A 25,375-nucleotide genomic window follows, 5' to 3' on the forward strand; every position below is an offset into this window, starting at 1 on the left:
TTGAACCGCCAGTCTTCTGGTTAGCAGTCAAATACCTTAGGCATCACGCCATTAGAGCTTCTATAACAAAACTAGGTACTGTTTTTGTCACAGTAGAATGAGAGAAGTATTGCTTAAATAGACTTTATTTTTTAAAATTTATTATAGCCAAATTAATTTGAACTCTCCTATATGAAATTAACTCTACAAAACCAGATGAATCTTTGCAAAAGGGCTTTACCTATACCTGATCTGTCTGGTTTGGGACATTTATATGCAGTTTCCTGTAATGCCTTGCCAATAAACTGAAAAATTTTAATGTTAAAAATTAGCTGTAGAGAAATGAGTCATTACTTGATGATAACAAAGAATTATCAATGCTTTGTCCAAAACACAATTTTGAATTTCTTGGAACAAAAATAAAAACAGTATGGACAGAACTTAAAATAATTTTTATTGTAGTACCCAATCTGTTTGGTATTAAATCTAAACTGAAGACGAGGCTTACTGGTCTGATAGAGACTGGTGGAACCCCTGAGACTATGGCCCTTAGACACCGTTCAAGCTGGGAAATGAACTCATTCAGCTCAACTTTTAATCAAATGAAAGACAGGCCTACAAGGTGAACAATAATAACAGGAAGTTACACACTCATTAGAAAAATCAACCAGATGAGATCCAAAGGGCAGCATATGTCTAGGGATAAAGCAAAGAAGACAGGAAAGGACAGGAAAGAAGGACAAAGGGAATTGGTAAACATAGGGAGGAAGTGAGAAGAGTGCTGTTATAATGTGGGGATAGTACTGAATGTCCCAAAACGAAATGTGTATGAATTGGTGAATGGAAAACCAATTTCCTCTATAAACTTTCACCCAACTAAAAGAGAAAAAAGAACCCCTAAACTGAAGGCTCATGTTTATTGCCACATTTGTAAACATTTAAGAATACTTTTCCCCCCATTGATAAAGTCCTTTATGCTATTTTTAAATTGGCTTTTAGAAACAAAAACAAAAAACACTTTATACCCATTGCCAATGAGTCAATAGTGATCTGACTCATAGTGATCCTACAAGACAGAATATAACTGGCCCATAGGGTTGCTAGCTAAGGCTGTAATCTCTGTAGAAGCAGGCTTTACATCCTTCTCCCACAAAGTGGTTGGTGGGTTTGAATTGTTGACCTTTTAAGTTGCAGTCAAGCACTTAACCACTGCATCACCAAGGCTAAAAAAAAAAAAAAAAAAAAAGCCCCAAAACACTAATTGCTGTATTTTATAACATATCTAGTTGCCAGTCAATTGCAGAAATACAAATATAGTATGATCTCACTTATATGAAATAAGCAAATATATAGAAAACAAAGATTATTAATGGTTACAGGGGTGGGAGGAAGGAGCAAAGGAGGAGTTTTTGCTTAGGGGGCACTGAGTTTATGTACATGATGGTAGAATGATTTGGAAAATGATGGCAAGAATGGTTGCACAACTTGAAGAAGGTAACCAGTGTCACTAAATTTGTACATGTAGCAATTGCCAAGATGGCATATGTTTTGTTATACATATTTTCACCATGCACACTGTGGTGTAGTAAATTACACGGCATGGCTTTTCCAGCCAGTCTTTGGAACTTCCACTTTGCCATGAGCAACTGAGTAGCTGCTTGTTAAAGTCATCCACCTGAAGCAGCATGAAGTAATCTTCGAAGTAATCTTCTGGAAAGTTCGCTTTCTCAAGTGTATGGAATTCTGATGTTGGGATTGGTTAGTTTTGCCACTCTGCCAGGCTTAAAATGAGCCCTCCTAGAGGCAGAAGGCAATTTCTCTGATTGCCAGCTGAGAGAGATGCATGGTTGAGAGAGACATGAGGCTGAGAGAGATGCGCTTGCTGAGAGAAAGACATGAGAGAGACACACTGATGAGAGAGAGACATGCTACTGAGAGACGGCTGGCTGAGAGAGACTGATTGCAATCCTGAACTTGTACTGTAATCTGCTGCTTCCCCGATAAACCCCACAGTCTGAGTTCTGTGTGTCCACTCCAGCAAATTACTGAACCCAGCAGAGAGGTGGTGGGTGCCGCAGGAGGAACGGTTGGTGACAAGGTTAGTAAGAGGGCTGGAGGGTGACGGTATGTCTTGCCTCATAAAAACAGGCCTTGGGCTGCTGATGGTGATTGTGTCTTCCTCTTGTGGAGTTAGAGGAAGTCAGAAGATGCCACCTCCTTGCCCCTGTCATGCGCACATGCACACACACATATAAGAAATCTCTAAGATTCTACAAAAATCAATTTAATGACTTCTCATGCTTAAATTTTTGTATTTATATCACCCATATAAGAAATATTCATAGATTTGGAAAGGCAAATCTGATACTACTAAGAAATTGAATCATATATTCAAGGAAAAATACACATAAAAAATACATACATATTTATATGTGCTATCAAGCACTTGACTGCTAACCAGAAGGCTAGTGATTCAAACCCACCAGCCACTCCTCGGAAGGAAGATGGGGCAATCTACTTCCATAGTGATACTGTCTTGGAAACCCAAGGAGGGTTTGCTATAAGTCAGGTCCGACTCAATGGTACATAACAACAACAACATAAAAATGTCCACATAAATAGAACTAACAGGGGACAAAGTTATGATAACTTTTTAGCCACAGCAAACTACCCTGAGGTAGGGAGTTGCTGGACCTGTGGGCTGGGGACATCAAGCTCAACTGGCATAACATACTATACAAAAACACTGTTCTACATCCTACTTTGGTGAGTAGCAACTGGGGTCTTAAAAGCTTGCAAGTGGCCATTTAGATGCAGCAATTGGTCTCTCCTTGTCTGGAGCAAAGAAGAATGAAGACCAAAGCTGTATGGACACAATTAGTCCCAGGGACTAGTGGATCATGTAACCTCAGCCTACAGGATCATGAGACCAAAAAAACTAGATGGTGCCTAGCTATCACTATCAACCACTCAGAAAGGGATCAGTGCAGGAGATCCTGGATAGAGTGGGAGAACAACATGGAGCAAAACTCAAAATCATAAAAAAATACCATGTAACCTCAGCCTACAGGATCATGAGACCAAAAAAACTAGATGGTGCCTAGCTATCACTATCAACCACTCAGAAAGGGATCAGTGCAGGAGATCCTGGATAGAGTGGGAGAACAACATGGAGCAAAACTCAAAATCATAAAAAAAATACCAGGTTCACTGGTCTGATCCCTGGAAGGAAAATTGGGCAATCTACTTCCATAGTGATATTTCGTTGGAATCCCAAGGAGGGGTCACCATGAGTTGGATCTGACTTGATGGCGGTTGAGTTCGATTTTGTTTTTTTTACTGGTCTGACAGAGACTGGTGGCCTGGAACTAAACTCACTCCCATGGTTTCTAGCCACGGGCATATAAGGTGAATATTTACACCAGGTAGGTACCTTCCTTAGAACAATCAGTCATAGGAGATCAGAAGGTCAGTATTTATACAGGGAGATAGCTCAGAGGGCACGAATGTATAGGAAAGAAAGACACAGGGAAAAGAAAACCACAAGGGAGTGGGAAGAGAGCTGTTAAACTATGGGGACTGAAGTCAATGTTATGAAATGAAATGTACATGAGCTGTTATGTAGAAGACGAATTTGCTTTGTAAACACTTTCACTCAAATCATATACAAAAAAAAAAGTAAATGGAAAAAGGGACATAAAACTGTACCCACAGTATGAACCTAATATTTGGAGAAATAAACGAGTATGTGTATGTATATGCTTGTGTGTGCATCTCTACTCATCTGTTATTGTTGCTGTTAGGTGTCACTGAATTGGCACCGGCTCACGGTGATCTTTAGTGTAAGACGATGAAACACTGCTCAGTCCTGTCCCATCTTCATGGCCTTTAGTATGTTTGAGTCCATTGTTGCACCTATTGTCCAGTACATTCTAACACAGGGGTCTTATCTTCCAGCACTATATTGGACAATATGCTGCTGTGATCCATATGCTTTCATTGGTTAAGTTTTGGAAGTAGATTGCCAAGTCCCTCTTCCTAGTCTGTCTTAGGTTGTTAGCTCCACTAAAACCTGTCCACCACAGGTCACTCTGATGGTATTTGAAATACCAGTAGCATAGCTTCCAGTATCATGCATGTTGCAAGTCACTACAGTTCAACAAACCAACAGATGGGTATTAGTCCACTCATATGTTGTTGTTAGCTGTCATCAAGTTTGCTCCTGATTCATGGTGACCCCATGCATAAATGGGAACCAAAAGAAATACATCAAAATGTTAACAATAAGGACTGACTTTTACCTTTTCTTTTACAGATGCTTTTACTTTTCAAATTTTCTACAATGAACGAATTTTCTACAATGCTTTTGTAAGTAGAAAAAAATTAAACAACAAAAAAAAATCCTAAATTTTGACTTGAGTTTTTATGACTTGAAATATGATCTTTATACCTACCTTTGACAGTTCGTACTTGATTCTGCTTTAGTACAGAAGTTAAGTAATGAGGTGATAAAGATCCACTGAAAAATAAAGAGAAAAGACAAATGTGCCTATAAAATCTTTATTTCACTTTTTATAGCATTTTTAATAAAGATCGCTAACTTGTACAACAGAAAACAAACTATTTTTTGTCTTGTTTTCTTTGCTAATACTACTCAGTTTAGGAAGGGTCTGCCAAAGTAGAAAAAGCACAAGCTTTAGAATGGAAAAGATCCCAAACTGAATCACAACTATTTGGATGATCTCCAAAATAATCTCATTGTGTTTTTATCTGTGAAAACCAAACCAAACCTACTGCCATGGAGTTGGATCCGACTCATAGTGACCTCTCCTTGTGTTTCTGAGGCAGTGTTACTACAGAAATAGATTGCCCGATCTTTCTTCTGAGGAGTGGCTGGTGGGTTTGAACCAATAGCCTTCTGGTTAGCAGTCAAATCCCTTAGGCAATACACCACCAGAGTGAAGTAGGAATAATTAAATATCTCACATAGGGTTGCTGTGGTAACTAAATAAAATGAATTATTTAAAACACCTGAATAACAGACAATACATAATAGTTCCTTATCTCTGTATTCAATGTTTGAGCATGACGTAATATTAGTATTGGTGTTACCATAGAAATCAAAGTGTTTATCTAAACTAATGTCTAAGGGAGACTAGATTGACACCAAACATATAAGTTCCTGAATAAATGTATCAAATTAAACTTTCTCTATTCATGGAAAGAAAACAGTGTTTTGTTTTCAATTCCAAAAATTAAAACATTTTTTAGGGAAAAGGATTTCTTTTCTTTGGAATTTCTAATACTACTCTTTTAAAAAAATCTGTTTTGTTCATTAAATTAAGTCTATTTCATATTCAGTTTTACTTATATCTCATACTCTTCCTCACACAAATTACAACATGAGAAGGCTACAAAAGGATTTGGCAGATGCAATGTTAATTTTGCTAAAGAACAAGCAGAATAAAACCTTTCATTTCACATTAAGGTAATGTTTAATAAAATAAAATAGTCTAAGATTTTAACTTTTATGCTGTCATTGTCATTGTACAGACTTACTTTGATCTACTTTGGTCATGTTGTCAGAAGGGACCATTCCCTGGAGAAAGGTATCATGCTTGGTAAAATGGAGGGACAACAAAAAAGGGGAAGGCTCTCAACAAGATGGAATGACATAGTGGCTGCAACGATGGGTTCAGGTATAGCAAGGATTGTGAGATGGCACAGGACAGGGCAGTTTCATTCTGTTGTACACAGAATAGGGTCGCTATGAGTCAGAGCCGACTTGACGGCAACAACAACAAGCTGTCATTGTTTTATCTACCTTTTTTCATGTCACAAAATTACCTTTATTTACTATCTATTCATGGTGAGGCTAAAAAATATAAACATAAAAATGCAAAATAATGAAGAGTAAAAGTATATTGTGATGGCTTACAAAAATTATGGACAATTCTCTCATTTAATCTTTAATTTAGTAAATAAGCATAGCTACATAAAACACATAAATAACCATCAACAGAACTTTCCTTTAATTTCTAAATTATTATTTAACTAGAATACCTCATTAGCACCAAACAAAAACAACACCCTCACACAACTTTTGTTAAGTTTCTCCACTGCACACAGTGATTCTTATAAATCATCACTGACACATATACAGGAGATTCCTTACCTTTGTGGAGATGCAGGAGGAGTGTAAAAAGTTAATGCTGAGGAAAAAGGTTGCTTCTTCAGTGCCTGCATAAGATTGGGTTTATATTCTGGATCAACACACCATAAAGAACCTTTTCCATTAACCTAGAATAAAACATACAAGAATTAATTAAGACTTGGAAATTTTGGACACATACAATCAACATTTAAGTGTTGTTAACACACATGTGAAGAAAAAAACCACTAACAGTTTTTGAGTACAATATAAAGGTAGATGTGAGCTTGGTATGCACGCATTGTAGTGAATACTAGCCCAGGCACCAAACTGCATGGGGTGTGTAACCAACCCTGGGGAAAGTTAACTAATCTATATCTGCCTGTGCCATTACTCCCTCATTTGTAAAATAAGGTAGTAATAGTATCTACCTCACAGAATTGTTATGTGGACTAAATCAGAATAAGCAGTGTTGTGTACAATGCCTGGCACATAGGGCTGGAGGACTATACAACTTTAGGACACACCATTAATATCACCATGACAACAGTACAACCTGGAATTGTGTAGTAAACAACTTACAGTCCATACAAGATGGACCTGCATGGTAAAATGTCAACAAAATATTAGCCATTAACCTTCAACAATTCAACAACAAAAAGACAAAGAATCCAATTAAGAAGTGAGCAAAGGATGTGGAAAAATAAACACATCACCAAAGAGAACATTCAAGTTGCCAAAAAACACATAAAAAAGATGTTCATGATTATTAGCCATTGGAGAGATGCAAATCAAAACCACAATAAGATTATTATCTCACCCTGGCTAAAACAGCACTGATGAAAGAGAAAACAACAAATGCTGGCAAGAATGTGAGAAAACAGGAACCCTTATCCACTGCTGGTGGGATTATAAAATGGTACAATCACTATGGGAAACAGTATGGTGCTTCCTCAAACAATTAGAACTAGAACTGCCTTATGTTCTAGCAATCTCACTTCTAAGTACACACCCTAGAGATCTAATAGAAAAGACATGAATAAACATATGCACACCTATATTCACTTAAGCACTATTTACAATAGCAAAAAGATGGAAACAACCTTACTGTCCACTGACAGATGAATGGATAAGTAAAATGTGGTAAAAATATACAATGGAATACTACTCAGCCATAAAAAATGATGGGTCCTTAAAAAATAATGTGGATGAATCTGGAAGATATTATGCTGAGTTAAATAAGTTAATCACAAAAGGATAAATATTGTATAACCCACTGCTGTCGAGTTGTATCTGACTCATGGCGACTCTCCTTGGGTTTCCATGGCGGTATCATTATGGAAGTAGATTACCCAAACTTCCTTCCAAGGAGTGGCTGGTGGGTTTGAACCACCAGCCTTCTGGTTAGCAGTCAAATGCCTTAGGCATGACACTACTAGAGCTCTTAAATATTGTATAGTCTCACTTTTATAAAAAGACAAGAATAGATATACAGAGAGAGACCAATGTTCACTGATGGTTACCAAGGAGGAAGGAAAGGGGGAATCACTTTCTAGATAATAGACACTAGTTATTTTGGTGATAGGAAACATAACACCAAATGTGGGTAAAGTGTATACAACCTCACCAAGGGAAAAATGTCACTAAGATGTACAAAAAGAAAAAGGATCTTTTGGTAACTGCTATGATATATATAGGAGCTCTGGTAGGGTAGTGCCTAAGGCACCTGACTGGTAACCAGAAGAATGGTGGTTCAAACCCACCAGCTACTCCTCGGAAGGAAGGTTGGGTAATCTACTTCTGCAGCGATACCTCCTCGGAAACCCAAGGAGGGGTCACTATGAGTTAGGTCTGACTTGACGGCACATAACAACAACATGGCATATATGTGTATAGGCATGTATATGTGTGTTCATGTAAGCATATGCATATGTATACATCTATTTATGTGCAAACATACATATTCATATGCACATACACATATATAATAAAGCACATAGGGATTAGTTTTCTGTGTTTGAAGGCTTAGGATAGTCTCATGAGAAAACTTGGTCAACTGGCATAATATAGTTCCCAAAGCTTATGTTCTATATCCTAGTTTGGTGTATAGTGTTTGGGGTCTTAAAGCTTGTGACAAGCCATCTAAAATGCACTATTGCTCTCTACTTGTCCAGAGAAAAAGAGGAAGAAGAGGAAGAAGGAAGCCAAAGGCTCAGAGAAGAAACTAGTGTACAGGAGTAATAGCCTACACAAACCATGGCCACATCTACTGAGACCAGAAGAACTAGATGGTGCCCAGCTATCACTATTGACCATTCTGATCAGGGCCACAATAGATGGATCCTGACAGAACAGGAGAAAAATGTTGAGCAGAAACTCAAATTCTTTGAAAAATCCCCACTTACTGGACCAGTTGAGACTGGAGACCCCCTGAGACTACAGCCCTGAAATACTACTCTTTAAATCTTGAACTTAATCTATCCTGAAATCACCTTTTAGCTAAATAACAGACTGGCTCACAAAATATTACAAAATATCACAAAAAAAAGAATATTACTGATGAGTACTATACTCCTACAAAAAATTATCTACCAAAAAACCCCAAATTCACTGCCATCAAGTCGATTCCAACTCATAATGACCCCTATTGGATTTCCAAGTCTACAAATCTTTACAGACACAGACTACCTCATCTTTCTTCCACGGAGCAGCTGGTGGGTTTGAAGTACTGGCTTTTTTGGTTAGCAGCCAAATGCCTTAATCACTATACCATCAGAGCTCCAAAATTATCTATGATACCAACTGATGAATAGCTACTTTAAAAATAAAGCCAAGAAATAAGGACTCAGGGAAACCAGATTACTGGAAATGGAAATTCTCAGAAGTGAGAATGCTCATGCACTGTGAAGAATGTAACCAATGACACAGAACAATTTGAGTAGAAATTGTTGAGTAGGAATCAAATATGCAGGGTAAATTTTCACCAAAAATACAATATTATTCTTTAAAATATTAGCCACTGTTATTACTGAAAACTAAAAGAAAAAATAATAGTATTTTTGTACAGCAATATCTCCCAAAGAGTTATAAGCAATATATTAGGTGGTGCATCAAAGAGTAATTTTTATTTTAATAGTTATTTTAAAGAATTATAGCTAATGACATTAATAATAACACTTTTAGTTTCCAGTTAAAGTAAACATAGATTTTTTAAATGAGCAATTTAATGAAAAATACAGCCAAAGTCACAAAAGCTAGAAATAACTGAGCTATGGAAAGTACAAATGTAAAAGATAAAAAAGATGAAGAAGCATCATCCCTTCCTTCAAGATAGTTAAGTTACAACAACATTTGAGGGACTTGTGGATAATATGGCAAAGAGCACACAAGTCTAGATTCCCGAGGAAACAATCAATACTCAAAACTCAAACCCACTCAAACTCAACCCAAACTTGTTGAGTTGATTCAGACTCACAGTGACCCTATGGGAAAGAAAATAACTCCCTATGGGGTTTCCAAGTTGTAAATATTTATGGAAGCAGACTGCCACATCTTCCTGCTGTGAAATAATCAATAGAATAAAAAAATAATAGAATTTGTATCACTGCCAGAAACTAGAAAAACCAAAAACAGAAGAGTCCACTAAACTTCAGAAGTACCTGAAAAAAGGACTTGCCTGATGCATAGTTTGTCTAAAATGAAGCAACAGCTAATTAGGAAGGAAAGTAAACAGGATATTGAAGAATCTCACTAATATTAGCTAGCATGAGGCTATGACTAGGCTATGAGATGGCTGGAGGGGGTACATCTATCAGGGTAAATAAAAGTTCCCTTTCCCATAAAGGAATTAGTTACAGCTAAGTTTGCAATATGAAAGTTGAGTTGTAAATAAACATATTGCTATCCCTTTGAAGTATGTTTCAAAGTATCTACGTATCTATGACTACAGGTCTTTTAAATATACTTTTCATTTCCACTCCCTGTGACATGTAAGAAGCTCTGGTGGTGCAGTAGTTAAAGTATCTGGCTGCTAACCAAAAGGTCAGCTGTTTGAATCAGCTGGTCTGTGGGAGAAAGATGTGTCAGTCTGCTTCTGATAAAGATTTACACAGCCTTAGAAACCCTTTGGGGCAGTTCTACTCTGTCCTATAGAGTCGCTATGAATCAGAATTGACTTAATGGCAGTGGTTTGTGGCATGCAATACAACTGACAAGACTGCAATGCAAGTACATACTTCTACAAAGTCTTGAGAATGAAGGTGGTAGTTATAGCAGCCATGATGGTGCACAACTCAGATCTGCCCTCATAAGAACCTGTTCCAAAAGGAGAATGAAGAAAACCAAAGACACATAGAAACAGTCCAAAGGACTGGTAGCCCATGTGATCCTCAGCCAATATGACTATGAGACCAAAATTAGATGGTGCCCGGCCACTACTGTCAACCACTCAGAGGGGGACTAGTGCAGGAGATCCTGGATAGAGTGAGAGAACAATGAGGAACAAAACTTAAAATCATAAAAAAAAAAAAAAGACCAGGTATACAGGTCTGATAGACCCTGGTGAGTGAGACCCTTGACTATGGCCCCTAGTTACCCTTGAGGTCTGGAATTGAACTCACTCTCTGTTCTGGATCAAGACATTAGTTTCACTCAAATGTGATTTTAAACATTTGAGGAAGTCCAACTAGCCTGTCTCAAATTTTTCACTTCCACATACAAGTATGGGTACTAATACCACACTGGACTGATTACAGAAAAATGAATCATAGCCATGCAATATCTTGTTTCACAATTGTTTATTTATTACACAATAAACCACACATTCATTGGAAAATATCTTTTTTGAGACATCTTAGAAGATTCCAATTAGCAACTCTGAGACATTTATAGGTGCCAGAAGTTTACATCCAAAAAGGCACATATACTGACACTTATTAGCAATTTAAGATGACCTACATGGCTCAGCTAGCAGAACATTAAGAATATCTCTGTGGCTAGTTCCTGAAGAAGGTAACTGCCTCAGTGGACTTCTGGTTGCCACACAAACATAGGTGAAATAATTTAGCATAGAGGTTCTGGCTCTCTCCCTATTGCCCCAAGATGTTGGCAAAATCTAATTCTTTCCTATTATCTTAGAGATAATGAGTACAGTGAATATCTCAGTGTAGGGAGATACTGGATGAGAGTTTGCTGCATATTTAATATTGGATTTCTTTAAAAATAAATTAACATGGGAAAATGTTTAGATCTATTAAATTTGGGTAATAGGTACATGTGTCTCTCGTATATTATTTTCCATATTTTCTTCTATGTTTGCAACAGTTTATAATTTAAAATACATTAAGCAGGGGGAAAAAGGCTATTTTATAAAGGAATAAAACTTAGACTCAGATGAGACTTCCCCTTGCAATACTAATTTTAAAACAAAATGCAGCAACACTTTATGAATTTGGCAGGATTTAAAAATTCTGTAATTTGCCAAATTTCTGTTTTAAGAATGAAGGCAACATCTCACACAGGTAAAACAGCATTCTCTATCCCCTTCTTGTAAAAAGGAAAACAAAAAACAAACAAACAAACAAACAAAATCACATAATAACTACCGCAGCCAAATGAGACATCAAGAAAAAAGTCAAGACTGGCACTGAGTATAAAACAAAGTAAACGTGGTAAAGTTTCAATAACTGGAGAATAACAGGTTCATCTCCCCTTCTCCTAACTTTGGAAGTAAATACAGGACAAAAAAGATGTATAGTGCTCCAATAAGGAAAAGGGGGTAAAAGAAAAGACTTAACAACCCACAACAAAAACAAAAGAAACACAATTAACAGAACAAACAAACAGAACAAAAGTAAAGATGAAGGAAGGGAAAGATGGAAGGATAGATTGATACGTGACAAAAAAGACAATATAACAGATATGATGGATAAAGACTATTAGATGGGATCAAAGGAGATTCTACTTGATCCACTAGGCCAGTGGTTTTCAACTTTTAGTAATGAATCAGAATCATCCAGAGACCTTGTTATATTACAGATTGTTGGATCCCATCTCCAAAGGCATTCCACTCTGTGTATCACAATCAATTAGGGATAATATTGTGAAGAATGGGAATTCCAGGACACTTAATTAAAGTCATTAGGAACCTGTACACAGACCAAGAAGTAGTATGAACAGAGCAAGGGGATACTGCATGGTTTAAAATCAGGAAGGTTGTGTGTGTCAGGGTTGTATCCTTTCACCATACTTATTCAATCTGTATGCTGAGCAAATAATCCAAGAAGCTGGATATATGAAGAACATAGCATCAGGACTGGAGAAAGACTCATTAACAATCTGTGATATGCAGATGACACTATTTGCTTGCTGAAAGCAAAGAGGACTTGACGTACTTATTGGTGAAAATTAGAGACTACAGCCTTCAGTATGGATTGCATCTCAACATAAAAAAACAAAAATCTCCACAACTAGACCAATAAGCAACATCATGATCAATGGAGAAAAAACTGAAGTTGTCAAGGATTTCATTTTGCTTGGACACACCATCAAGGGCCATGGAAGCAGTAGTGAAGAAATCAAATGATGTACTGCACTGAGCAAATTTCCTACAAAAAAACTCTAAAGTGTTAAAGAGCAAAGATATCACTTTGAAGGATCCAACCTATGATATTTTCAATCACCTCATATTCATGCAAAAGCTGGGCAATGAATAAGGAAGACCACAGAAAAATTGATGCATCTGAACTGTGTTATTGGCAAAGAATACTGAATGTACCATGGACTGCTAAAAGAACAGACTAATGTGTCTTGCAGGAAGCACAGCCCGAATGATCCTTAGAAACAAAAATGGCCAGACTCTGTCTCTCATACAACGGTCATTTGGTCAGAAGGGCCCAGTCCTTGGGGAAGAATATCATGCCAGGTAAAATAGAGGGTCAGTGAAAAAGGGGAAGAACCTCAACGAGATGGACTGACACCGTGGCTGTGATTATGGGCTCAAGCATTACAACAGTTGTGAGGATGGCACAGCACTGGGCACTGTTTTATTCTGTTGTATATAGGGTCACAGTGAGTCAAAACTCCCTGAATGACACTTCACCACCACCACCACCACCTGTATCCACGACTGTATCCTTTCCTGTTCTCTAGCTTTTATTTCCTTAATTCCTTTTTCTTTTTCCCCTTTGGTAAGCTTTTTCTATTTTCAAAAATGCTCAGATTAATGATACAAATAATGCACACATTAAGAAATTATTAATAAGAAAAAAGCACCATTTGATCCCTACCACAAATAATACCACACCAAACCTACTGTCACTGAGACTTATTTTTTATTATGAACAAATACCATAGTGAATGCTCATACACATCTCCTTGCATGCAAATATGTTATTACTCTAGAGGAGAAATCAAAACATAAACTGCTCAAAGGTATGCACACTTCTAATTCTAATAATTTCTGCCAAATTGAGTTCAGGAATGGTCAAACTTTCCCAGAAAATGAAACAGGATCCATGCCTCACACCAAATACAAAAATAAATTCAAAACAGATTAAGGATCTAAATGTGTAAACTAAAATACAAAATTCTCAGAAAAATAAGCAGATTTTGGGCCTAGGCTTAAACCACCGATTATGAAATATAACAACAAAAGCACAAACAGAAAAAGACAAAATAAATAAACGCTGCCTTATAAAAATTAAAAACTTTTGTTCATGGGATATTCAATATTCTTCACAAACACCATAATTTAAATGGATCAATTTTTCTTCAGCCTTCCTTATCCAGTTTTCGCATTCCTAGAACGAAACTGGGAGCTCTGGTAGTGTAGTGCCTAAGGCACTTGACTGCTAACCAGAAGGCTGGTGGTTCAAACGCACCAGCCACTCCTCGGAAGGAAGATGGGGCAATCTACTTCCGTAGTGATACTGCCTCGGAAACCCAAGGAGGGGTCGCTATGAATCGGGTCCAACTCGACGGCACATAACAACAAGAAGGAAACTGCAAATACCATAGTGGGTCAGAGGCACCTAGTCCTCAAATGATATGTCTGCTTTATACTTTAAAGAGGTCTTTGGCAGCAGATATGCCAAACACAGTATGTCCTTTGATTTCCTAACTGCTGCTTCTATTGTGTTGATTGCAGATCCCAGCAAAATGAAATCCTTGACAATTTGAATCTTTTCTGTTTATCATGATGTTGCTTATTGGTGCAGTTGTGAAGATTTTTATTTTCTTTGAGTTGTAATTTATACTGAAGACTATATAGTCTTTGATCTTCATCAGTAAGTGCTTCAAGTCCTCTTTTCTTTTAGCAAGCAAGGTTGTGTGATCTGCATATCTCAGGTTGTTAATGAGTTTTCCAATCCAGATGCCATGTTCTTCACAGAGTTCAGTTTCTCAGATTTACTCAGCATACAGATTGAATAAGTATGGTGAAGGATACAACCCAGATGCATATCTTTCCTGTTTTAAACAATGTGGTATTCCCTTTTCTGTATAAGTCCCTGTCTCTTGGCCAATGTGCAGGTTCTACATGAGCACAATTAAGCGTTTTTGAATTCCTATCTTTACAATGTAATCCATAATTTGTTATGATCCACATAGCTGAATGCTTTTGCACAGTCAATAAACCACATGTAAACATCTTTCTGGTATTCTCTGCTTTCAACTTAGATCCACCTGATATTAACAATGATATCCCTCATCCCACACTCTCTTCTGAATATACTTTGAGTTTCTGGGAGTTTCCTGTCTGTGTAATGCTCCAAGTGTTTTTAATTATTTTCAGCAAAATTTTACTTGCGTACAATATTAATGATATTCTTTGATAAATTCTGCATTCTGCTGGATCACCTTTCTTTGGAATGGGCATAAATATGGATCTCTTCCAGTCTGTTGGCCAGATAGCTGTCTTCCAAATTTCTTGCCATAGACAACAGAGTGCTTCCAGTACTGCATCCCTTTTATCAAATATCTCAGTGGAAATGTCAATCCCTGGAGCATTGTTTTTCATCAATGTGTTCAGTGCAGCTTGGACTTCTCCCCAAATGCCACTGTTTTTTATCATGTTACCTCCTGTAATGGCTGAATGTCAACCAATTCTTTTTGGTACAGTAACTCTGTATATTCCTTCTATCATCTTCTTCTCCTCCTTTTTAAATTTTTTGTTTTGATTTGGGTGCAAAATTACAAAGCTGATTGGTTTTACTCTCAACAGTTCATGCACATTTGATTTCACAGCCTTGATTACAATCCTCAACCATAAAAAGCTCTCCTCCCTGTGACTACCCCTTCCGTGTGCCCTTATTATCTATGCATTCCTGTCTGTCCAGCTTTCCCTGTATGTTAATGATGCCCCTTTCATGTCTCACGGGCCAACTTAGTTTTAAGGGTTCCACCAGTCTCTATCCAACCAATAATTCTGGTCATATTCGTGTTTTTGAATTTTGTTCCACATTTTTCCTCCCACTCTATCCAGGATCTCAAATTTTGATATCTTTCTGAGTGGTTGGCATTGGTAGCCAGGCACCATCTAGTTCTTCTGGTACTGGGGTCGTGAAGGCTGAGGTCTTTGTGGTTCATCATATGTTTAGATTAACTGTTTCCACATGATTTTTGTTTTCTTCACTCATCTTTGCTCCGGACAAGAGGAGACAAATAGTTGCATCTTAGATGGCCACTCAGTTTTTAAGACCCCAGTCACTATTCACCAAAGGAGGATGCACAACAAGATTTTGATGTACTATGTCGTGCCAACTGAGCAAGATGTTCTCCAAGACTATGGTCACAAGCCCGCAGGCCCAGTGATTCTCTCCCTCAGTGTGTATGGTTGTCTCTGAGAAGCTACTCCAACTTTGTCCTCTGTGTGTGAATAATTTTTGCAGCACAAGTACATATGTAAGACTATCTTCAGCCAAATCTGTCTTTGGTCTTGGGTATATTCCTGTTCACCTACCTCTACATGATCTCTTGACCTTTCTATGCATTTATCCATAGCCTGGTGTTTGGTGTCACTGGTAATGCAGTGTTATATATTTGCCTCTTTTGTCTATATCTTTTGTGCATGTTTCTGTGTCCTCCCTTTCCCCACTGTCATTGTGCTGGTCATAGACTTTTTCCATGCTTCCTCTCCTCTCACCCAAATCAACATCTAACCCCAACTAATCAGAAATTTTCCCTCCCACCCCCAGTAACCAACAAAGTGAATTGCCTTCCCTGCATAAACCTTTGAGTTTTTATAATAATGGACTCATACAATATTTGTCCTTCTGTGAATGACTTATTTCACTCAGAATAATGTCCTCCAAATTCATCCATGTGAGATGATTTGTGTATTTTTCATTATTCTTTAATGTAGCATAGTATTCCATTGTGTGAATGTACCATAGTTTGGTTATCTATTCATCTGCAGATGGGCATTTAGGTTGTTTGAACCTCTTTGCTATAGTGAATTTTGCTGTGATAAACATGGGTGTGCATATGTCTGCTCCTGTCTCTCACCTCTTTAGGTATATTATATGTATTATATATATTCCTCGTAATGGAATTGCTGGATCAAATGGTATTTCTATTTTCAGTTTTTTAAGGAAACACTATACCACTTTCCACAATGGTTTTACCATTTTACAGTCTCAACAGCAGTATATGAGAGTTCCAATCTCTCTGCAAACTCATCAGCATTTGTTATTTTCTGTCTTGTTGAACTTTGCTGCGGTGAGATGACATCTCATTATTGTTTTGATTTACATCTCTCCAATGGCTAATGATTGTGAGCATTTCCTCATGTGTTTGTGGGCCGCCAGTGAAGTGTCTGTTCATGTCCTTTGCCCATTTTTTAACTAGATTGTTTGTCTTTGTGTTGAGGTGCTGAAGTTTTCTATAAATTTTAGAGGTAAGTCTCCTGTCAGACATGTCATACCCAAATATTTTTTGCCAATCTGTAGGTCCTCTTTTTACCCTATGGAGAAGACTTCTAATGCACATAAGAATTTAATTTTTAAAAGGTCTCAGTCATCTAGTTGGGAAATATGGCCTTAATACAGAAATAACTCTGGAGATCACATGATAGACTTTTGCAAGAGCAATGACTCATTCATTGCAAATACCTTTTTTCAACAACACAAATGGCGCTATACACGTGGACTTTGCCAGATAGAGTACACAGGAATCCGACTGACTACACCTGTGGAAAGAGGTGATAGAGAAGCTCAATATCTTCAGCCAAAACAAGGCCAGGAGCTGACTGTGGAACAGACCACCAACTGCTCATATGCAAGTTCAAGATAAAGCTGAAGACAATTAAAACAAGTTCATGAGAGCCCAAATATGACCCTGAAGAAGTGCAGCCTAAATGCTCCTTGGAAGCGAGAATGGCCAGGCTTCACCTCACCTACTTTGGTCATGAATTTAGAGACCATCTAAAGAACAGATTTGATGCACTGAACACCAATAACCAAAAACAAGAGGAATTGTGGAATGACATCAAGAATATCATACATGAAGAAAGCAAAATTTGCCCTTGAACCGAAAGTAGCTGAAGGAAATGGAAGAAATAACAAGATAAAAGACCTGAAAAGAAGATTTCAAAGAGCAGCTCTAGAAGGCAAAGTCAATTATTATAATGAAATGTGCAAAGACCTGGAGTTAGAAAACCAAAAGGGAAGAACACACTCAGTATTTCTGAAGCTGAAAGAACTGAGGAAAAAAATTTAAGCCTCGAGATGAAATACTGAAAGATTCTATGGGTGAGATATTGAATGATGCAAGAAACATCAAAAGAAGATGAAAGGAATACACAAAGTCACTATACCAAAAAGAATTGGTCGGTGTTCATCCATTTCAGGAGGTGGCATATGATCAAGAACCAATGGTAGTGAAGGAAGAAGTTGAAGCTGCAATGAAGGAATTGGCAAAGAACAAGGCTCAGGAATTGACAGAATACCCATTGAGATGTTTCAACAAACAGGTACTGTGCTAGAGGCACTCACTTGTCTATGTCAAGAAGTTTGGAAGACAGTTACTAGCCAACAGACTGGAAGAGATCCATATTTTGACCCATTCAAAAGAAAGGCGAACCCACAGAATGTGGAAATTATCGAACAATATCATTAATATTACATGCAAGTAAAATCTTGTTGAAGATAATTCAAAGACGTTTGCGCAGTATAATCCAGAAATGCCAGCTGGATTCAGAAGAGGATGTGGAGTGAGGGATATCATTGCTGATGTCAGATGGATCTTGGCTCAAAGCAAAGAATACCACAAAGATGTTTATTTGTGTTTTACTGACTATGCAAAAGCATTCCATTGTGTGGATCATAACAAACTGTGGATAACATTAAGAAGAATGGGAATTCCAGAACACTTAATTGTGCTCATGAGGAACCTGTATATAGACCATGAGACTGTCATTCGAACAGAACAAGGGGATAATGCATGGTTTAAAATCAGGGACTGTGTCAGGGTTGTATCTTCTCAACATACATATTCAATCTGTAAGCTGAGCAAATAATCTGAGAAGCTGGACTATATGAAGAAGAACGTGGCATTAGGATTGGAGGAAAGCTCATAAACAACTTGAGATACCCAGATGACACAACTTTGCTTGCTGAAAGTGAGGATGACTTAGGGCACTTACTGATGAAGATTAAAGACTACAGTCTGCAGTATGGATTACACCCCAATACGAAGAAAACACAAATCCTTACAACTGGACCCATAAACATCATCACTATAGATAGAAAGAAGATTGAAGTTGTCAAAGACTTCATATTAGTTGGTTCTACAATCAACGTCAATGGAAGCATCAGTCAAGACATCAGATGATGTATTGCATTGGGAAAATCTGTTGTGAAAGACCTCTTTCAAGTGCTGAAGAGCAACAAATGTCTCCTTGAAGACTAAGATGCGCCTACCCCAAGCCATGGTATTTTCAATCACCTTATATGCATGTGAGAGCTGGACAATGAATAAGAAAGAATGAAGAAGACATGCTGCTAAGATGCGCCTACCCCAAGCCATATTACTTTAAATCACGTCATATACATGTGAGGGCTGGACAATGAATAAGGAAGACAAAAGAAGAGTTGCTGCTTTTGGGTTGTGGTGTTGGTGAAGAATGCTGAAAGTACCATGGACTGCTAAAAGAACTAACAATTCTGTCCTGGAAGAAGTGCAGCCTAAATGCTCCTTGGAAGCGAGAATGGCCAGACTTCACCTCACCTACTTTGGTCATGTTGTCAGAAGGGATCATTCCCTGGCGAAGGATGTCATGCTTGGTAAGGTGGAGGGTCAATGAAGGACGGGAAGGCCCTCAACGAGATGGACTGACAGTGGATGCAGTAATGGGGTCAAGTATAGTAGGGATCGCAGAGCTGGCATGGAACTGGGTGGTGTTTCATTCTGCTGTGCATAGGGTCTGTATGAGTCAGAGACAACTCGATGGCACCTAACAACAACAACACATTCAAGAGCAAGTTTTAGATTCTCTTCTACTTCCATTTTTATCTTTTCTATCTTTTCCACTGTCGTTTGCTTTCTTCACACATGATGTCCTTGATGTCATCGTACAACTTGTCTGGTCTTTGGTCATTACTGTTTAATGCATTTTATTTTTTTTGTAATTGGTATTTGGGTGAAAGTTTACTGAGCAAATTCATTTTCCATGCATCAGTTCATACATATTTTGTTCCTAATATTTATTTCAATCCCTATAATGTAACAGCTCTCTTTCCACTTCCTCCCTGTGTCCTTCTTTCCTTTGTATTCCTGCTCTCTGAGCTATCTATCTCCCTGTGCAAATACTGCCCTTCTTATCTCCCATGGTTGACTGTTCTAAGGAGTGTATCTACTTGGTGTAAATGTTTACCTAATAAGCTTATCTATTGTATGGCCAGAAGCCACAGGAGTGAGTTCAATTCCAGGCCTGAGGACTAGGGGCCACAGTCTTAGAGGTTTCACCAGTCTCTATCAGACTAGTAAGCCTGGTCTTTTTTATGGTTTTGAGTTTTGTTCTACCTTTTTCTCCACTCTATCCAGGATCTCCTGCACTGATTCCTTTCCTAGTGGTTGACAGTGGTAGCCAGGCTCCATGTAGTTCTTGTGGTCTCATAGTCATGTAGGCTGAGGTTCTCAATGTCTACTAGTCCCTTGGACTAATTGTTTCCACATGTCTTTGGTTTTCTTCGTTCTTCTTTGTTCTGAATGAGGGGAGACCAATTGTTGAATCTTAGATGGCCACTTGTAAGCTTTTAAGACCTCAGTCACTATTAACCAAAGTAGGATGTAGAACAATGTTTTTGTGTAGTATGCTATGCCAGTTGAGCTTGAAGTCCCTCGTGACCATGGTCCCAAGCCTTTGGGCCCAGTGATTCACTCCCTCAGGGTATTTGTGTCAAATGTATTTTTGAGATGGTTTCTTAACTAATAAAAAAAAGTTCTGCCTTGAGCATTACACTCTTTTAATATCTATCTACATGGAATGAAACTGACAACAGTAACTTGAAAGATTAGATAGGTAACTTAGCAATGGATTTACATTAATGAGGGAAGAACAACTTGGAAAAGGAGGGTAAGAATGATGCACAATTGTAAGAATGTAATCAATGTTATTAAATGGTACATGTAGAAACTGTTCAATTGTATGTTTTGCATACAATTTAACAATGATAAATAAAATATAAAGAGAGAGGAAAAATAGAAAAAAAAAAAAAAAAAAAGGTTACATAAACTTGTCCAGGCAGAAGGAATTGACACCAGAGGAGCTATGGTGGTGTAGTAGTTAAGGCATTTGGGTGCTAACCAAAAAGTTAGTGGTTTGAACCCATCAGCTGCTCCACTAAAAAAAGACGAGACAGTATGCTTCCATAAAGATTTGCAGTTTTGGAAATCCAATGAGGGTTGCAATGAGTTGGAGTCCACTTGATGACAGTGAATTTTCTGTTTTAGGGCATCAGGGATCAGCAAACTTTTTTTATATATATGGCCATACTACCCTGAACACATCCAATCTCACTTGATCTTGAAAGCTAAGCAGGGTTGGGCCTGGTTGGGACCTGGATGGGAGACTGCCTGGGAATACCAGGTGCTGTAGGGTTTTAGTAGCTCTGGTGGTTTAGTGCCTAAAGCATTTGAATGCTAACCAGAAGACTGGTGGTTCAAACCCACCAGCCATTCCTTGAAAGGAAGATTGGGCAATCTACTTCCATAGAGATACTGCCTTGGAAACTCAAGGAAGGGTCGCTATTAGTCAAATCAACTTGATGAATGTGAGTTGTTTTTGTTGTTTAGATGCTAAAGGGGCATGAAGGCAGCATCTTCTGACCTCTAATTCCATGCAAGAGAAAGATAGAATCACCATCAAGAGCCCAAGGCCTGTTCTTATGAGGTCAGACATGCTGCCACCTTCCAGCCCTCTTACCAACCTTGACACCAACCGTCCCTCTCGCAGCACCCACCACCTCTGTGCTGGGTTCAATAATTTGCTGCAGTAGCCACACAGATCTTACAGATTATGGGGTTTATTAGGGAAGCAACAGGTTACAATTCAAGTTCAGGAATACGCTTAGTCTCTCACAGCTGGTCATCCCTCTCAGCTGGCCATCTCTCTCAGTAGCACATCTCTCTCACATCTCTCTTTCAGCAGCGTGTCTTTCCCATATCTATCTCTCAGTAGTACGTCTCTCTCAGCTGGCAGTCAGAGAGATTCCTTCTGCCTCTAGGATGGCTCCTTTTGAGCCTGGCCAAGTGGCCAAACCCAACCAATCCCAACAGCAGAATTCTACACACCTAAGAGAGAGCAAACTTCCCAGAATATTATTTCGTGCTGCTTCAACAGAAATATTCCAGGTGGATAACTTTAACCATCAGGTACTCAGTTGCTCATGGGAAAGTGGGAGTTACAAAGACTATGGCTAGAAAAACCATACCATGTAATTTACTACACTGTACCAGATAATAAATATTTTATGTTTTGCAGTTCATAAGGTCTCTATTGCAACTACTTAACTTTGCTGTGGCAGGGTCAAAGGAGCCATAGACACTATGTAAACAAAAGGATATGGCTGTGTTCCAATTAAGGAGCTCTGGTGGCACAGTTAAAGCACTGAGCTGCTAACCAAAGGGTTGGCAATCCAAACCCACCAGTTGCTCTTCAGGAGAAAGATGAAGCAATCTGCTTATGTAAAGATTTACAGCCTTGGAAACCCTATGGGGCAGTCTACTATGTCCTACAGAATGTCTATGAGTTGGAATTGACTCAATGGCAGTGGGTTTGCTTTGGGTTGTTCCAATTAAACTTTATTTGATTTATGTGTGTGTGTGTATGTATGTATGTATATGTATGCATGTATGTATGTGGAAGGCTGGATTTGGCCTGCAAGATTGCCAAGCCTTGATCTATACAAAGGAATGAAGAAACACCAGAAGTGATAAAAATGTTATTTTTTCTAATTTAATTTCTTTAAGAGAGAAAATTGATTGCTTGAAGCAAATATAACAATGTATTGAGGTTTGTAATATGTGTCAGAGTACAATGATAGCAGAAATGAGGGAGGGGAAATAAGCATACTACAGTATGGTTATTATAATATAAGTGAAATGGTATATCATTAGAAGGGAGATTGGGATAAATTAAAGATGTATCCTGAAAACTACTGTTGTTGTTGTTATGTGCTGTCAAGTCAGACCTGACTCCTAGCCTCCCCTCCTTGGGTTTACAAGGCAGTGTCACTATGGAAGTGGATTGCCCAACCTTCCTTCCAAGGAGTGGGTTTGAACCGCCAGCCTTCTGGTTAGCAGTCAAGTGCCTTAGCCACTACACTACCAGAGCTCTATCTATTCTTTTTCCTTTTCTCTGCTTTTCCTGGCTTCTTTTGGATTCATATTGTTTTATGACTCAATATTATCTCTGTTGTTGACTTATTAGTTGTATAGGTCTCTGGTTGTTTTTTTTTTTTAGTGGTTAATATAGTTTTCAGTATTAACTTTAATGTAAATGTAATATGTAATGTAAATGTTACATTAATGTAATATAGTTTTCAGTATTAACCACTAAAAAAACCACCACAGACCTATATAACTAATAAGTCAACAAGAGAGATAATATTGAATCATAAAAAATACTGAATCCAAAAGAAGGCAGGAAAAGCAGAGAAAAGGAAAAAGAACAGATAGAGCAAATAGAAAATAAATACACTCACACTTCACTTATTGACACGGTTAGGTTCCAAAGACCAGGACATTATATGAAACTGGCATTATGTTAGAATTGGGAGCCATGCCCTGTCTTCTTCAAGCCAGTGTACCTCTGCCTCGTTGCTTACCATCCACTGGGCACACTCTGTGAGTTGTAGAATGTGCACAGCATGGTGGTCCTCCCATTCCTACCACACCTTCCCCATTACTGCAGAGTCCATGGGTCTAACAGTAGTAGTGGTCAGGTATTGCCTGCCACCTGCTGCCTCCCACCATCTGACCTTGGCAGGCATTCTACTTGTCCTCCATTTTCCCTTGCCTCACAGCCCCATGTGGTCTCCCTCTCTCTCATTCCATACCTGCCTCCCCCTCCACTGACCTCTCTAGCACATTCAGGGTTTCGCCCAACCTACTCCTGCCCACCCACAACTTTGCATTCGTCTATCATCATTGCATACCCTCTAGTCAGGTGCCATCTCTTGTGTGGGCCATTTATCACTGGGGCCTCTGGTGTATCATTTAGGGTAGCCCATGGGAGGCACCCAGGCCTCCACATAGCCCCATGGCTTGGACCATCACAGACACTGCCTGATAATGTTTTCAAATTTGTTGTAAATGTGAAATACCTGATAACAAGGTAGTTGATCAGTGAGGAGTAGATGTAGTGAGGTGATAGATTTAAAACCTATCAATTCAATTACATTAATGTAAATGGTCTACACTCTAATTATAAATCAGAGATTGTCAGACTGAATAACTAAAATAATATACTGAAACAGTTTTACAAACATTAAGAATAGAAAATCAGGATATTAAAAAAGACTAATTTATGTATCTATGGTAGACTGAAGCATAGTGGCTAAGGCACTTGACTGCTAACCAGAAGGCTGGCGGTTCAAACCCACCAGCCACTCCCCGGAAGGAAGGTTGGGCAATCCTACTTCCGTAGTGATACTGCCTCGGAAACCCAAGGAGGGGTCGCTATGAGTCAGGGCTGACTCGACGGCACATAACAACAACAACAACAATGGTAGACTGAAGATAATTGTTAGATTTATATCAACATTTAAGAAATTGTGAAACATCTTAAATGAAAGTAAATGATGAATTAACTAAATTCAAAATGAAATAACATTACTTAACTATTTTAACTTCTATGATTTCCCCATAATTTCAGTGCTTCCTGGCTACATACCCCCCCCCCTTCACCAAATAGAGAGGAATGTTCACAAACACTGACCTTGCCATGGCTTCTTTCCACTTTCTGAAAACATTTATTCAGGGACAGATTATGACGAACAGAATTCTTCCAGCCTGTTGGTGCAGTAGCAAAATATGGGAAGCGGTCCAGAATCCAGCTATAAATTTCTTTGACAGGCAAACATTTATTTGGAGAATGTTCAATAGCCATATAAATGAGAAGACTAAAAGAGTAAGGGGGCTTTGAAGTTGCTGATTTTTTTTCTGGGTCCTGGTAGCAAGATGGTCCAAATGGTGGTACATCATCTCCTTCTATGTCATACAATGGACTAACAATGGGAAGACCCTCATTTCCAAGGCTGAAGTTGGTAAGAAGATTAGTACTTTCATGAAGCCAGTTCAAGTTTGTGAGTTCATCATCTGCTGACTCACTGTCCACTAGAGTGGCCTTTGGCCTGGCAGCATCAATAGCTTCAGGCAAACTTCCCATTTTGTAAATCTGGCTTAATCCTGCAACCTTTTCAGCTCCTGGGGTTTCAGCTCTCTTATCTGGAGTCATTCCAATTACTGGACCCATTTACTCTAATAATTCTGCAACAGAGAAAACAATTACCGATCAATGTAATTCTTAACATTCTTAACCACTGGGAAAAAGAAAATACATATTTAAATATCCCCAAATCAAAGAAATTATGCAATCAGTTGTCCCACATAATACTTAAGCACAACATTTGTATAACACAAACACTAACAGTTATAACATGTTGCTATGTGCCATCAAATAGGACCTGACCCACAGCCACCCCTCCTTGGGTTTCTGAGACAGTATCACGACAGAAGTAGATTCCC

The 25,375-nt window shown here is 38.3% G+C and overlaps 1 protein-coding gene and 1 pseudogene across 1 annotated transcript in view; one reads left to right on the forward strand and one right to left on the reverse strand.

Annotated features, from left to right (window-relative positions):
• FOXN2 (forkhead box N2) overlaps positions 1-25,103 on the reverse strand; it is a 41,803-nt gene extending 16,700 nt beyond the window's left edge. Inside the window, exons 1-3 of the mRNA XM_007953993.1 lie at positions 24,567-25,103; positions 6,155-6,279; positions 4,434-4,498 (exon numbers count right to left, since the gene is read on the reverse strand). Coding sequence (XP_007952184.1) covers positions 4,434-4,498; positions 6,155-6,279; positions 24,567-25,103 — 727 coding nt within the window. The remainder of the gene's footprint in view (positions 1-4,433; positions 4,499-6,154; positions 6,280-24,566) is intronic.
• On the forward strand, positions 21,109-21,227 carry LOC122151388 (annotated as a pseudogene).
• Positions 25,104-25,375: the final 272 nt, after the last annotated feature.

This window comes from Orycteropus afer, unplaced genomic scaffold (assembly GCF_000298275.1).
Source record: "Orycteropus afer afer isolate SDZICR_OR568_19922 unplaced genomic scaffold, OryAfe1.0 scaffold00423, whole genome shotgun sequence".
Lineage (NCBI taxonomy): Eukaryota > Metazoa > Chordata > Mammalia > Tubulidentata > Orycteropodidae > Orycteropus > Orycteropus afer.